Source organism: Melitaea cinxia, chromosome 19 (genome assembly GCF_905220565.1).
Source record: "Melitaea cinxia chromosome 19, ilMelCinx1.1, whole genome shotgun sequence".
Classification (NCBI taxonomy): Eukaryota; Metazoa; Arthropoda; class Insecta; order Lepidoptera; family Nymphalidae; genus Melitaea; species Melitaea cinxia.
This window is the reverse complement of record NC_059412.1, coordinates 9,889,198-9,905,138: the sequence shown is the minus strand read 5'-3', so window position 1 is coordinate 9,905,138 and position 15,941 is coordinate 9,889,198. Positions and strand designations below refer to the sequence as shown.

General features: G+C 33.5%; 1 protein-coding gene across 1 annotated transcript; it reads right to left on the bottom strand.

The window, feature by feature from the left end:
• Positions 1–4,550: 4,550 nt before the first annotated feature.
• On the bottom strand, positions 4,551–11,681 carry LOC123662735 (RNA polymerase II-associated factor 1 homolog). The gene is made up of 10 exons (XM_045597535.1): positions 11,614–11,681; positions 11,160–11,535; positions 10,677–10,966; positions 9,885–10,083; positions 8,269–8,451; positions 7,427–7,497; positions 6,656–6,904; positions 5,902–6,049; positions 5,091–5,282; positions 4,551–4,665 (listed from the first exon to the last, which is right to left on the bottom strand). Exons 1-10 carry the CDS (start codon positions 11,679–11,681, stop codon positions 4,609–4,611), a joined length of 1,833 nt encoding a protein of 610 aa, XP_045453491.1. The 3' UTR covers positions 4,551–4,608.
• Positions 11,682–15,941: the final 4,260 nt, after the last annotated feature.

Here is a 15,941-nt window from a genome sequence, read left to right as displayed (position 1 = left end):
TTTATTGACTTTTAATATAATATACATAGTATCGACATGCTAGTCGATTTCCTCTTTTTCAATTTATATTAAAGTAATATATACATAACAAAACCAAAATTTTAACTTTTTGTATAAAATGCACTAATATATGAAGAATTTAATACTTAAATAAGTACCAATCTTTACAAGCCTGTAATTAAAAACCAAGTGATAAAAAAGACAACACGTATTTTACAATTGCAAAACATCTTTTATTAGAAAAATCTATTCGAAATGTCCGAAACATCGTCTCGTAAAAATATCTTTTTACACTTCTTATAATATATTAATAATGTATTATTTATAAAATTATTATGGATTTAAAAATATATATGAAATATTATTATTGACATTAAAATTTTAAATTTAATATTTCTGAATATTTTTAAAACATAAACTTGAAAAATATAATGAAATTATAATCCAAATTGCAATATTATTATTATTATTCTAGTGAAACAGCAATATATTATATATTAAATTGTATCATAATAAGTTAAAAAGTATAAAAAATGTAAAAAAATAATAGAATATTCTGTAAGAAACGGTCCAATTTATTTTTATTGAACAGAATACTATAAATGAGGTAGGGCACAGCAACTGAGGTAGGGCACAGTAACTGAGGTAGGGCACAGTTTAACTGAGGTAGGGCACAGCAGGAATTTCCTGCTCAAAATATGGAGCAGCCCGACTGGGGTAGTACCTCGACCTTACAGAAGATCACAGCAAAATAATACTGTTTTCAAGCAGTATTGTGTTCCTGTTGGTGAGTAAGGTGACCAGAGCTCCTGGGGGGATTGGGGATTGGGTCGGCAACGCGCTTGCGATGCTTCTGGTGTTGCAGGCGTCTATAAGCTACGGTAATCGCTTACCATCAGGTGAGCCGTACGCTTGTTTGCCGACCTAATGACAAAAAAAAAAAAAAAAAAAAAAAAAAGAATAACCACTGCAATAAAACTCAACAAACAATAATAATATTAACGAAGTTCTAAAAAGTATAGTTATGACAATATCTATGACGAATAATAAATTTTAACCTAATTGGTATATGTAAAAGTATAGACCTAATAACCCAATTTTATATCCGCATACGCGTATCCCATCGCGGCATACCTCCTCATGTGTCTGCCACCCAGAGTGCAAGGAAACGGTATCCATATTCTTTTGGAATGCTCACGGTTTGGCCGAAGAAAGCTGGAGATGGAAACCCCACTACAGCTAAAACTAGACCAGCTTTCTTCACGCCATCTGGGAGAAAGAGGGCACAGGTAAAAGCGGACAAATTACTACGAATGCCAAATGGCCTCGGAAAGGCATGAGGTCACAGTATATGAAGACAGGAAGGAAGACTTTAGCTTTCTAAAAGCGGGGGTTAAATCATCATCAATACGAGCAAGGCCTGTTTTCAATGAGCGACACAGAGCAGTCGCCACCACTTCCTTGACCAACACGAATAAAGAGCAAATTCCAGATGCCCGTCTGTGGCATTGCAAAAGTATATCCATAGATTTGTCTCACCGATAAAAATAAAAACTGCGCCAACGGCCTAGTCGAAATGCAATGTAAAAAAGGCATTTTACAGCCTGTGATTGTTAAAAGTAAAAAATTCCTTTTAATTGTCCAAATGCCACTTGTATACGGAATGTATTTTTCAGCAATTACAATGCATTTACTTTTTATCGTGACTGTGAACTTTCATCAAGACTCTTTTAACTTAGGATAGTAATTTCTAACATTTATAATATAAACTTCCAAAATTCAAGGCATTTAATAACAAACATTACTAAAAAACGGTCATTTTAGCAAAAATATGTGATTTTTTTTTCCGTTACATATTTGTGTTATTGATAACTCATTTTCATATCGGCTAATGTTAACACATGTCCAAACTGTGAAGGGAACAAACATTTATAATAATGTGATTTAATTTTTTGTATTTCATATGCAATTATAACAATTTAAAAAAATAGTTTTATTTTTATTTGATTCCTCTGTACCCTATTATGCTAAAGATGTAATTCGAAAGTGATTGCAACAAGAATAAGTAATTACTATTAGATCTTATAACATATAATTCACGCTAACTAGGTACTTATTAATCAGATTTATTTATATATTTCGCCTTAGAAAGCTTGAAAAAGTGAAGCTGAAAACTTAAGGCTAGTTAACACTGATAAGTGCGAGTGCAGGTGTTTAGCAATTGCGAGTTTAGCTCCTGCGCTTAGCAAAATTCAATTGTTGGGCGTCGAACAGCACGAACAGAAACACGCGCTCGCTGTTGCAAGAAATACTTAAAAAATATAAAATGCGTGGCACTCGGACTGCTGCGGTAAAGCTTATTGCATAGCATTTTTTATCAACTTATGCAATTATATTTTTTTTATGCAGTATTTTTTTTTCTTTGATATTAATTCAAGTTTTTTCTTTGATATTAATTCAGGTTACTCCTAAACTTCATTCTCAAAATTACTCACAAATTTTACAATAAAATTCAGAATCATAAGAATCCATTAATTTCAAAAATAAATAAATAATTGTGTGTAATTCAAAACAAATAAAATTATGTGGTGTCATGGGACACCAGCCGGCCTAGCATGCATACAACGAGATATCTCTTGACGAGAGAGAGAGTTAATGTCTACATCGCGTATTTTCTCGATTACCCTAACATGCGCACTACGAGAGACAAAATTCTCTTCCGAAGACTTCGCCTTGTCGAGTAGAGAAACATTATCAACCATAATCCCAACTGAATATCATTCTTATATCTTATGTCGTAAAGTTGAATTTACAAGGTTATTGACCAATTTCAAACGAGTGACACATGTTTTATTTAACAATGTTCTCGGCCTTTTGGCTAAGATAAAAAGTGTATATCTAATTTAAAAAATCTAATATGGAAAATAAAACGGCGTAAGTAAATGAATTTAATTATATATGTAAAACAATATGCTCGTGTTGTGCTTTATATCTTGTCGCACATTAGATAATTGTAATTCTATCACGCATTGTTTTTTTTTTTTTTTTTAATTTTAAAATTTTTTTGAATTTTTGAATTTTTTTTTGATTATTGATTTTACTTTTATTCTATTTAATTTTATTTTTAGTTATTGATTTTTTTAATATAATTTTGTTTTGTTTTTTATTCTGAATGTTGTCTTATCTTGTTGTACTAACCCAATATGGACTTATACTTTGGTCTGAAATAAAGTATTATTATTATTATTATTATTTAGAATAAGAAGCAACAGGGCGCAAATACGTTTTTTGTGTCATTATATGGCACACTTCACTCGACTTTTCGCATTTCCCGCTCTTCGTATACCGAAATTATATAATTATAATAGGGAAACGCCATGGTATACAAAAAATAGGCACCCGGTTTTATTTATTTTTTATTTATCGTCTTTCTCGTCGATAATATTGAAGACGAGAAGTTTCTCTTCCTAAAACGACAAAATTCGACAAAATTACGATGTCATGTTAGCTTCCGTAGAGATAAATATCACAGATCACTAAAATTTAATGATTATCTCTTCTTGACGTAACGAGAAGAGTATCGCGTGCACGCATGTTAGCTACTGTAGACATAGAGAGATAATACGAGAAAAGGGGTAGACAAAATTTTGTCGTGGCGCGCATGCTAGGCCGGCAGGTAGGAACGAAGTTCCTTCGGATAGTATAGAAGCAACACAATTTGAAAAAAAAAATATTGAATTTTATATACATTTTCTAGTTCTTGATTTTTTTTTAATTTTGTTGATTGGTTTTTAATTATGTACATAAAAGTATTTAGGAAAGAAGTTTTAGTATTATAGAAAATAACAAATACCGTATAATAAAATAAATCAAACAAAATAATAATAATAATTCAAACTATTAAGTAAAACAAAAAATATATGGCTTTATTTATTTTTGTCAACAGTATAAAATTACATAAATAATTTAAAAAAAGTTTACTAGTAATATTTTAGTTTTACAAACGTCATATTATACAGTCGTGTGACTGATACTACATTTTTCTTACGGTTTTAGTATCACATTTTTTTCAGTTCGCTCGCCCAGCCAAATGTCAAGCCTGCCGTAAGGAACTTCGTTCCAATATATATAAAACAAAAATATCAGATTTGCCTTATATCGACAAATACAGCACGTATCGTTTGCCTCATCACTACCTACTGTTTCCGCTATCCAATAGCAGTGGTTGCTATGAGCACGCGCATGACCAATTGAGCAAGCTTCGAACACCGTCTCGACATAGTGGCTAATTTAGCCTTTGAACACTTCTAGTGTGTTCGCTTTATAAAAAGAATGACTCATTGTCACTCAGCTTGTCCACAGTACTTGACCAATCAGATCAAAGTAAAAGTTGAATAATATGAATAAGCGTCGTTTGTCAATGATAAAATAAATAACTCGCCATATTTTTAATTTATTAAACATTCGTAGGAATAGAAATTTAATTGGCGCTATTTCATGTGTGAAACAGGCATGTGGTCACAAGTTTAATTTCAAAATAACACAAGAAGTTAATTCAAATATTTTATTAGTGTCAGTAATACGCGTACATACATTTGTTTAGTCAATTTAATCGGAACCGCTGTGTCTTGAAGAAGCGCTCGATGCAGACCCACTGCGGGATCCCTGAAACCATTAATTGCTTTATTATAATTTCTTGGGTATAAGACAACTGAAAATATTAATTTAATATTTTATAAACTATAGTGTTTTGTAATAATTGAATTATATAATAATACCAACCATTTGATTTATAATCAAAAAGTAAAATTTTAAATATACCAAGAGAACTAAAAGCATATCTAATACATAAAAAATATTATATAAGTAGAAAAACATATTTATAAATATATTAACATATATAATATTTTATACAAGTTGTTTATTCGTACGCGTTTCCAGTCCGATAAAACTTAATACCGTACATCTAAGAGTTAAAAAAAATTTCGACAATTTTGCAACAGTTGTCGTTTTGAGAAAAATTAAAAAATTATACATTTTTACTGTCATATTTCTGCTGATTATGATCTCTATATGCATTGTTTACTCACTTGTTTGGAACCGCTTGCCGAACGACTTCTAGAACGTTCCGAACCACTGCCAGAAGCAGAATTCCTTCTCGAACTTGCCTTAGAAGACGCCTTGGACCCTGAGCCCTTAGATGACGCTCTAGAAGATGCTCTAGACGACCTTCGGCTACGTGATGAAGCACGGGAGCTGGCCTTTGATGAGTGCTTGGAGCCCTATAAAACAATCGCAAAATAAGAAATTTGATTTAATTTAGTTCTACAAAATTTCACGCGCTTAATTTTAGTATCAGTATCTTCTTTTATAGACTAGAACTATGACTAGACCAGAAGCATTGCAAGGGCATTGCTGACTCTAAGCTATGCCCTCCCCGGGAGCCCTGACCTTACTCACCACAGGAAGAGCACTACTTGAGAGCAGTTGCTTAAGTGTGATCTTCTGTAAGTTTGAGATACCTCCCCTGATAAGCTACTACGATTTTGAGCAGAGCATATATATATATATATATATATATATATATATATATATATATATATTTTATGTCACCAGGTCGGCAAACAAGCGTACGGCTCACCTGATGGTAAGCGATTACCGTAGCTTATAGACGTCTGCAACACCAAAAGCATCGCAAGCGCGTTGCCGACCCAATCCCCAATCCCCCCAGGAGTTCTGGTCACCTTACTCACCAACAGGAACACAATACTGCTTGAAAACAGTATTATTTTGCTGTGATCTTCTGTAATGTCGAGGTACTACCCCAGTCGGGCTGGTCCATATTTTGAGCAGGAAATTCCTGCTGTGCCCCACCTCAATGAAATATGAAATATACGTTACCTTATTGGAACCCTTAGAACTGTCTCGTGATCTTCCACTAGCAGAGCTAGCGCGGGACCCCTTACTCTTGGAACTGGCGCGGGACGAAGCTCGGGACCCAGACCGAGATCGGGACCGGGACCGGGACCGGGACCGGCCAGAACCGGATCTGATAATTGATAAAAAATAAAGATGACCATCCTTAAAGTCCAGTCATTTATTTCGTAGACGTCGATAAAATACGGGACGCCGAATTTTACCATTTTGGACTTCGCCTTTTACACACTAAGTCAAATTTTCAGTGACCTCCTAACAAATACTACGTCACAAAAGCTACGACCCCACCAAGCCCTTCTCAAATATTATATCTTTGATTTATTTTAATTTTTATGACAAATGACTTAGTCAATATTTTGTTTCTGGAATCAAAAATGTCGGTTTCGGTCTTTACTAAATTGTAGTAAAACCCGAAAGAAATATGACATATTCAACAAACTAAACAAAGGTAAAAGAATCCTTATTATGTACGTAAACCAGTTAAGTAAAAATTCTAATTAACTTTAATCAACTTCCAGCTTTGATAAAATTAAAAAAGTATACACAGGTTAGTAAGGAATTCATAACAAAGTTTAAAAAAAGATGTTAAATTATTTTTATTTATTTAACGTTTTCCTAGAAAAGGCAAAAATCTCATATAATAATACCTCAACACCTTTAAATAGTGGGTGTAACTTAGGTTAAGTTTGTTTATCTCGAAAAAAATCTTTATACATACCTTGCTGATCCAGACTGAGCTGAACCTGATCGCGACCTAGACTTCCTAGACCCAGACCGAGACCGAGACCGTGACCGCGACTTAGACCTAGATCTGGACTTAGACCTGGATCTAGACTTAGACCTGGACCTAGACTTAGATCGAGATTGTGACCGACTCCTCGACTTGCTCTTGGAACGTCTTGAGGAACTCTTTGACTTTTCAGACCCTTGAGGTGATTTTGATCCTGACTTGGAACGTGACCGAGACCTAAAAAAATAATTTAATTCGTTTATTTCCATATCACAATACCTAAGTATTAGTTTTTTGTGAGAACATCAAGTCACTAATCTAATTCAAAAATTGATATGTTACAATATTATCGAAAAATTTAAGTATGATGATATATATTTAGGCTTCCGAGCACGTGTGCTATTTCTCGGAAACTAAAATTTATAGCAAGCTTATTTTTAAACAGTCCAAGTCAGAACAGTCCAAGATTCATTCATCGGTTCAGTAGTTTTTGAGATATTGGTATTCCCACATTTCCAGTCATGAATGTGGACATTTTTAATAATGTGCCTAGTTAAAATAGGTACATAGGTAACCTATAGGTAAATATATTTTTACTTATACTACGTGAAGTTGTTTAAATTGAAAAATTAAAAAAAAAACTTATTTTGTACAAAAAATGTACACATTTATATGCGTTTAATAGAAGCAATTGCTTTAACATAACAAATATACACACATAAAGAATTTTTTTTATATATATATAAATTAACAACAAACCTCTCTTTATTCTGTTCTTGTTTTTCTTCCTCCTCCTCCTCCTCCTCTTCTTCCTCTTCTTCGTCTTCTTCCTAAATTAAAAACAGTTTATGTTAAAAATGTTATAAATATGATATATATATATACAATAAATGTTTTTTGTCTTACAATACCTATATATATGTATTCGTAATAACATAAAATTATTGCTTTGTAACAATTTATGAAGAAGGATTGAAGCATATTTGACAATGTTTATGCTGGTTTTTTTTTAATATGACTAAGGTGGCAAACAAGCCTAAGGCACACCTGATGGAAAGCAGTAACCATACCCTATGAACTCCCTGCAATACTACAAGCATCGCAAGTACGTTGCCAACCCTACCCCCAAACTACCCTCGAAGCTAGGCTACCTTACTCAGTGTCATTTAGCTGTGATCTTCTATAAGGTACTTCCCCAAAATATTAGGAGTACGACATTTTAAGCCTTCAATTACCCTAATAAATAAATAGAGACGCAGTTATAGAGACTGTCGATAGAAATAAAAATAGAATTTTTAGTATCAAAATTTGAAATTTCATAATGTTTGAATTAAAATTATGTGTATAATGTTGCACAATATGTCAGCTGTATAGCTACAGATATACTGCTATAAGCATGTCGGTGACGCGAACGGACGACATCTTCCCCTACCAAAAAGTGCCCAATGCTGCTAAAAAATGTTCACTGGCCTTTTCACTTGACCCAAACTGTTGAACACGTAATGTTCAGGGGCACTAAGATTTCTGTAGATTTGACTGCCCATTTTTTTTTCACTTTATTCTGAAGGAGTAAACTCTGAAAATTAATATAAAATCCGTACCTGTGGTGGCTCAAGTTGTTTCTCTCTCAAACGTAACATGCGATGTTCGGGGGCACTGAGTGGTCTGTGAGTCACAACAAGTCTGGTTAGTGCTTGAGCGGCAACACCGGCCCTTGCACGACGCTTTGACAAACGTACTCGAGTCTCCAACTCGTTGTAATATATGCAGTGATTACGTACAACCTGAAATTATAATAATATCTTTATTCATAAAAGCTTGATTACAAATATTAATTACACTGAGTCACTGCTACAAGCTGTGTTGGTACTTGTTAAGGTAAAAATTAAAGATTATGATTACGATTCAGCTTGTAACAACCCATTGCATAGGCCTCTTTCTTCATGTATGAAAAGGCAAAGCTTATAATCTGCCAAACTGCTCTATTATAGGTTGTTAGATAAATTCTCTATTATGAGTAATTGCTATTAGACGTCTATGGATAAATTAAAGATAAATAATTACTATCAAAATAAGAACTGATTCCAAAAGTTTCATTTTTTTTTTAACTTGAGTAACATACAAACTATTCTAATGTACTTACTTTAACACAATCAATCATGTATGAAGATTTGTAAGTAAAAGTAAATAATAGATTCTAAATATAACCTAAGTTATAAATCTTAATTTCTTAAAAACAAATTAAATACGACGTCAATGACGACGCGTTAGCGCAAGGGTCACAGTTTAGGTTCGACTACCGCACATGGCATCCATTTTGTATTGGCCATAATGATGTTTGCCGTGTTCTGCGCGTTTATGCTTGTATTTTATATGATTCCATACTCCTAACACTTTATTTTTATTTTTTACTAGCTGTGCCCGCCACTTCGTCCGTGTGGAATTTAACAAAATAGTTATTGTTTAGTTCGCAATTAAAAAAAAAATTAAATTATAAGTAGCCTAAGTTACTTCTTACTACATCAGCTATCTGCCATTGAAAGTCCCGTCAAAATCGGTCCAGCCGTTTCGGAGATTTGCCGGAAGAAACAAACAGACCGACAGACAGACAAAAATTGTAAAAAATGTTATTTGGTATATGTACCGTGATACATCCATATGCCTTTAGTAAAAAGCGGTTATTATAATATTACAACAAACAGACACTCCAATTTTATTTATTTGTATAGATGTATGGATAGATTTCAACTAGACATTTATATTTTGTATCCATTTCAAATAATGTTTTCATTTTTCATAAATATTACCTTACAATATGTAGATATTTATTAAATTTTAGTTATTTTAATTCTGAACTATCATTTATTTCAAATGAAATGACTTGGACATTTTTCAAAATGATTTCTTTTTGAACTATCTACGTACTTAAATCTTAGACGTAGAATTAAATTAATCGTAAATTTAGGGGTATTCTTAGCGTCATAGAGTAAGACTGTCAGGTGTATAGGAATATAGTAACTAGGTATATAACTGACAGATAATAAGCTGTTCTAGAAAATTTAGGACTCAATATCTTCGTGGTAGTAAATGCACTTCAAACGAATACCAAGGCATTCAGATGCCTGCGATTAATTATAGTAACATAGAAGTACTTAAATGTTTGACACATTAAATTACATATTATTAGAAGAAATTTCTTTCTATTCAAAGATCTTACCAAGAAATAATTCTCTTCGTAACCTTTAGAGGCTTTACTCTTAACATTCCAGTTGTATTCTCGAGCCATTTTGTATTCATATGTATCACCGTCCATGTATGGAATACCCTCGGCAATGTCGCGCCTTCTCTTTTGAATAGTATCCTCCGTGGGAAGACAGTACGCAACAAATTGTTCACCACTTTCATCCATCACACCTCTGAAAAAAAACAAAGAATATATTTTAGAACTTAACTAATGATATGAAAAATAAAATATAATATTCATTTCACAAAAAGAAATAATTTTACTAATTGTGTAAAATGTCTGATACTTATTTTAGAGAAAAAAACGAATACATATTTCCTTTAAGCCCTAACTTATGCTTACTTAAAAAAAAAAATCTCAATTTGTTTAAGTGTTTTTGATTAAATTATTAAAAGTTTAATGCAATCACAGGTCTTTAAAAAATTTTTCAACAAATATACTAACTAAATAAGGGCTTTTTACTCATTTACAAACATAATAGAAGGAAGAAGTTATGTGAATTAAAGAAGATTCAACTTGAAATAAAGGAGTTATGTAAAATATGAGAAAGTAAATACAATTTTAAGTTCATTTTTGTCTACTTGTGGTATTAAAATCAGTATATTTCCAGAATTACAGTTTTAATCTCAAATTTTATAGCTTTTCAAATGTTATTTTCAGATTATGTCGCTTTAAACATTGTTTTAGATCTGAGTTGGTTAGTAGCAAAATTTATCAAGACAAGTATTTCTTCCTTTGTAATATTAGTATAGACGAACAACTCACCTGATCATAGCTTGAGACATGGCTTCAATCTGTCCAGCAATATTCTTATCAGCTGGGGCTGGATCCGAGTCAAAAATGACCTGAGCACATGGGTACTTCCACATTTCAAAGTCGGGGAACACAGGCATGACCTCCACCGGCGTAACTCCTGGTTTACTGTAATGTTTCTCAATAGGCTTCTTATTGTCTTCAAATGTCTTTTCAATGGCTTTAATTTGACTGTCTCTGTCCATGTACAATGTTTCTTCACTAAATATTTTCTTGACATTGTAACCGACTTTAGCTTCAACCTGGAAATTAATTATATCAATCAGATTTAGATTTACTGCGTAGTTTCCAATACTCAATAGTTATTGTATACATGGGATGATTTTTTTTTTTAATTAAATTTCTAGTTGAATTTTTTTGAAAATTAACCCCAAACTTTAACTAGTGATACAAAAATGAAAATCTGCTATACAATAGCTAGTGATTAAATAATACCTTCTCCATAGATTGCGGCTGGAACCTAGTTTGTTCTGTCGATATATATTCAGACCTACGCAACCAAGACACGCTCTTAGCGTGGTGCCGAGATCGCTTCGAATCCTGTGGCGTAAGAACATCATCTTCAAGCAATTTCTCATCTGCTGGATCCAACTGTGTGTTACCATCACCTTGGTAGATGTCTCGATTAATTAAGTCAATATGAACGCCAAGATCGTGTTCTGTCAATACTTCATATCTGTAATTTTTCTCTAGCGACGTCGGATTGTATTGAATGAACCGCGTCGATGAAAAAGGATATGTAATAAACTTAAGGTCGAAGGGTATATCTGGGAGTGTATTACAATATTTCACTCGCGTCACTAGCTCTGACCTAAGATAAACCAAATATTAAATAAAAAATTAATTTCTACTTAAATATTAATAAAATAATATAACAAAAACAACTAACCTCCTCTCGCCAGTTCTTTGAGGACGCTTTTCGCGCTCCGGCTCATTAGTTTGAACAGTTGGTGGCATTTTGAATTTAAAATAGCTACACTTTATATGAACCACATTTCTTACTAGATTTACACAACAATTAAGTTTCCAATATACTATAAGATTAAGCTCAAAACTAAACAGCTGTAATATAATGTACTCTGTGCTAAACAGCAACGTTAAAATGTTTTGACAGTTAAAAATTTTGTTGTTTTAAAATTTATCCCCAATAGGGAAAGGCAAAGGACTATAATCCATACAGCCTAGTTTGAATTTGTAAGTTTCGTTCTGATATATCAAAAGGCCGGAGCCAAGTCTGAAGTAACTTTATTTTTCTTCTAATTCGATGACTGGTAAAGGAATGTCGAAGCCAAGTCTATAATTTCATATTTTCGTCTACTCTTCTTTGTCTATAAATGATAGGCGAGGTCGAAACCAAGTCTATAATAGTCAGGTCGAAGCCTGAAATATCAAAATAAAATTTCACATCCGATGAATGAAGGTCCTGATCCTGTTTCAAATATCATTGATAGTATTGCAAATAAATTCAAATATACTAGTATAGTTATCCAGATTAGTCAATAAATCTTGTGTATTGCGCGGGACATGTTTTGATCCAGAAGTTAATAACAAGTTGGCTATAAATAAAAGGCGTTCCAAATTAAAAGCGGAGCATTCAAAAAATATGTGATCTAAAGACTGAAGATGATACGCATACGATTCAAATGTGCATTAAATCTGCAATGTCCAAATCTCAAGCGGCATAGTATTGTATAATATTTTCTGCTTCTATGTTGATGCGATTTAGTAAACCAAGGACGTTTTCCAATATCTTGATTTATCTGAGCATACCAAGATCCTTTTCTTAACAAGGTTTGTCGCCAAAGACGCCAATCAGATAGGATTTTTGATTTAATAACAATTAATAAATCATCAACAGGGCTGCCGCTGTCACTATCAACAATTGAACGTGCCAGAAAGTCCACATGTTCATTTCCCTTTAGTCCTATACAGAGGTGTGAAACTCGCCTACATTATCGTAATTCAGAAATAGTCATACAAACTAACGCCATCTCTTGGACGAGGAGGGTGAGTTCGATGTGATATATTAATGTGTCGAAAATAGATGGCAGTAGCAGCAGTAGAGTCGAATGTATTATAAAACCAGTATGGATGTATGGAATTGAACTATGGGGATCGGCCAGCAACTCCAATATTAAGATTCTTCAACGGTTTCAAAATAAAGCCTTAAAAGCTTTAAGTAACGCTCCCTGGTTTACCCAAAACAAAAAAATACACAGATACTTGGAAATACTCACAGTCAAGGAGGAGATTGATATTTCCTGTAAAGTGTACAAATATAAATTAGACCGGCACGAAAACCAACTGGCTAGAACTCTAATGTGTAATGCAATATAAATAACGATAGCGCTATTTATAACGATGGCGCTATTTATAACGATAGCGCTATTTATAACGATCAGATGTCACCCGTCTTATTTTTAACAACAGGTACTACAATTGTACGCATCAACACTTCTGGTTAATAGGTATGTCTCAAACTACAGTTGAAAAGCATCGCAAGTAAAACAGTAACAGTAAAAAGTTTGATCAAGATTTATGTAATCATTGTAATAAATTAACGTAAATAGTCTAAAGTAGGTCGGTAAACTTAATCGAAAAGCATAAGAAAAAAGAACTGCGGTATCTTCGATGACTACTGAAAACAATCGTGAGACAGTAGTACTAAACCATATATTTAATGTAGAGTACATTCACAATCTGTGTAATCTAAAGACGTAATAATCAACCGACATTGACTTTCCATAGGTTAGTTAACCATGGTTAGCATTGAATAGTGATGTGTTACTAAGCTAAAACCGATAACAATATTTTCATTTTAGTGGTTTAATTAAATCGTAGTAATTTTACATGGCAAAAATCAAAGAGCAACACGGAGGAGAGTAGCCATAGCGTTTTTTGCCGATACAAAACTGTCTGTGATTTTTTTGCGTGGGTAAATCACTGAAACGCACACTATCTAATTCCCATACAAAAATAATCGTCTGTCACTACGAAACTCACACATTATTATTATTATTATTATTATATAAGCCTTTTTTTCATATCCATGACTTCATATATGTATATGTATAGAAAACTATGTATCAATAAGGTGTCTGAGATTAATCTGTCATGGCCCCTTTCGGGTATAGGCCTCCTCCAATTGTCCCCATTTTTGCCTGTCGTTAGCTGTCTTCATCCAGTCCCTTCCTGCCAATCGAATTATGTCGTCTATCCAGCGGGCTGTTGGTCTGCCTCTTTGTCTTTTGCCTCCCGGGCCTGTCCATTTTGTTACTCGTTTAGGCCATCTTTCTTCAGAAGAACGGGCGATGTGTCCTGCCCATTTCCACTTCAAGCGCTGCGCGTGTTCTAATGCGTCTATCACTTTTGTTTTGAGTCTGATTTTTTTACTGTTAACTTTGTCAATGGTCTTGATGCCAAGAACGCTCCTCTCCATAGCCTGTTGGCAGGTACGTATTTTTGACAAGGTACTTTTGTTAAAGATCCAGGTTTGGGCACCGTACGATAAACAGGGTAATAGACTCGAATCCATCACTTTTTTCTTTAGTTTAATTGAAAGCTTAGACTTTAATATTTCTTTGTAACTCCAATATTTTTTCCAGGTCATGTTGATCCTCCTGTCTATTTCATCTTGGTGTCTTGTGTTTTTAAATGATATTAGTTTTCCGAGGTAAATATAGCTCTCTACGTAATCTAAAGGTGTTTGATTTATTAGTATGGGATTCTTCGTACCGTTGGTAGCCACTTTTGTTTTCGAGATATTTAGTTGTAGACCTATATTTTCGCTAGCAGCGCTTAGTTCTGTCAGCATTTCCTCTATAACTTTATATAACCAAAAGAAAAGTCGAGCTACTTTCGACTCAACCCTAACAGTCACCCTATCCAACAAGAAATCTCAAGAAACATACCTTTCTACCTTAAGAAAGCAAGTTGAACGTATCATCTGGGAAGCTAACGATAACATTGAGTCATACTATCTCAAAATAGAGTCAGCCATACAGGAAAGTTTAAATACCCTTACATTAATTAAAACAAAGAAAGAAATAATATCCGAAGAAACTAAAAACTTAATAAAAAAACGCACGGAACTGCAACACAAACCTTCAAAAAATATCGAGGAGAAAAGGGAACTTTCATCACTCTACAAAATAACAAATAAACTACTTAAAAAAGATTATGAAAATTACAGAATTGAAATAATTGAAAGGCACCTACTAGCCACGGGAAGCCAAAAAAATGGATAAAATAATAATAAATGCAGAAAAAAAATGGATTTCAACATTGAAGGCGCCAAAAAACACCAAGAAGCAACAAACTCGAAAGGATCTAGTTAAAATTGCCTCCGATTTCTACACAACACTGTACGACGACAATTCTGTCGAAAATTACAGCTATGAAAAGCTTTCCGGAACAGATGAAAGGAACTTGTCAATCCAACCCTTCCACGAAGAAGAAATAATGATAAAAATTAAAAAATTAAAAAGCGATAAAAGTCCGGGTGCTGACAATATCCCAAATGAAGCATTGATAGTTGGAAAACACCTACTGATAGGACCACTTACTACTCTCTTCACAAAGATACTGGAAGAACAAGAAATCCCTATCAAATGGGCAAAATCACGAATAATTCTTATATACAAAAAGGGAGACCCAGCGGATATAAATAACTACCGACCTATTAGTCTACTACCAACAATGTATAAGCTATTTGCAATGTGCCCGGAGAAAAGAATAGAGCCAACTATAGAAAAGAACCAACCAGTGGAACAGGCGGGTTTTCGTCAAGGGTATTCAACAACTGATCACATACACACCTTAGAACAAATAATAGAAAAATATGTCGAATATAAGAAAAATATATACATAGCATATGTCGACTACGCGAAGGCCTTCGATTCCATTTCACATCAGAGTATCTGGGACGCATTAGAGCATCAAAATCTTCCATACACATACATTAACATTCTCAAAGACATCTATAAAAAGAGTACAAGCCGGGTCAAACTGGATAGACTGGGCCCAGAGTTTAATATCCATAGAGGCGTGAAGTAGGGGGACCCGCTGTCACCGAAAATCTTCATAGCTGTCTTACAAAATATAATGAAAGATCTAGACTGGAGCAAAAAAGGAATAACCATAGAAGGAAAAAACCTCAGTAACCTACGATTTGCCGACGACATTGTCCTTTTCGCTGCGACATCAGAAATTATATGT

Coding starts and splice junctions, on each gene's coding strand:
- LOC123662735 (XM_045597535.1), bottom strand. CDS start 11,681: ATGCCACCAACTGTTCAAACTAATGAGCCGGAGCGCGAAAAGCGTCCT. Junction 7,498..8,268: donor AACAACTTGAGCCACCACAG/GTACGGATTTTA, acceptor TTTTTAATTTAG/GAAGAAGACGAAGAAGAGGA. Junction 5,283..5,901: donor GTTCTAAGGGTTCCAATAAG/GTAACGTATATT, acceptor ATTGTTTTATAG/GGCTCCAAGCACTCATCAAA.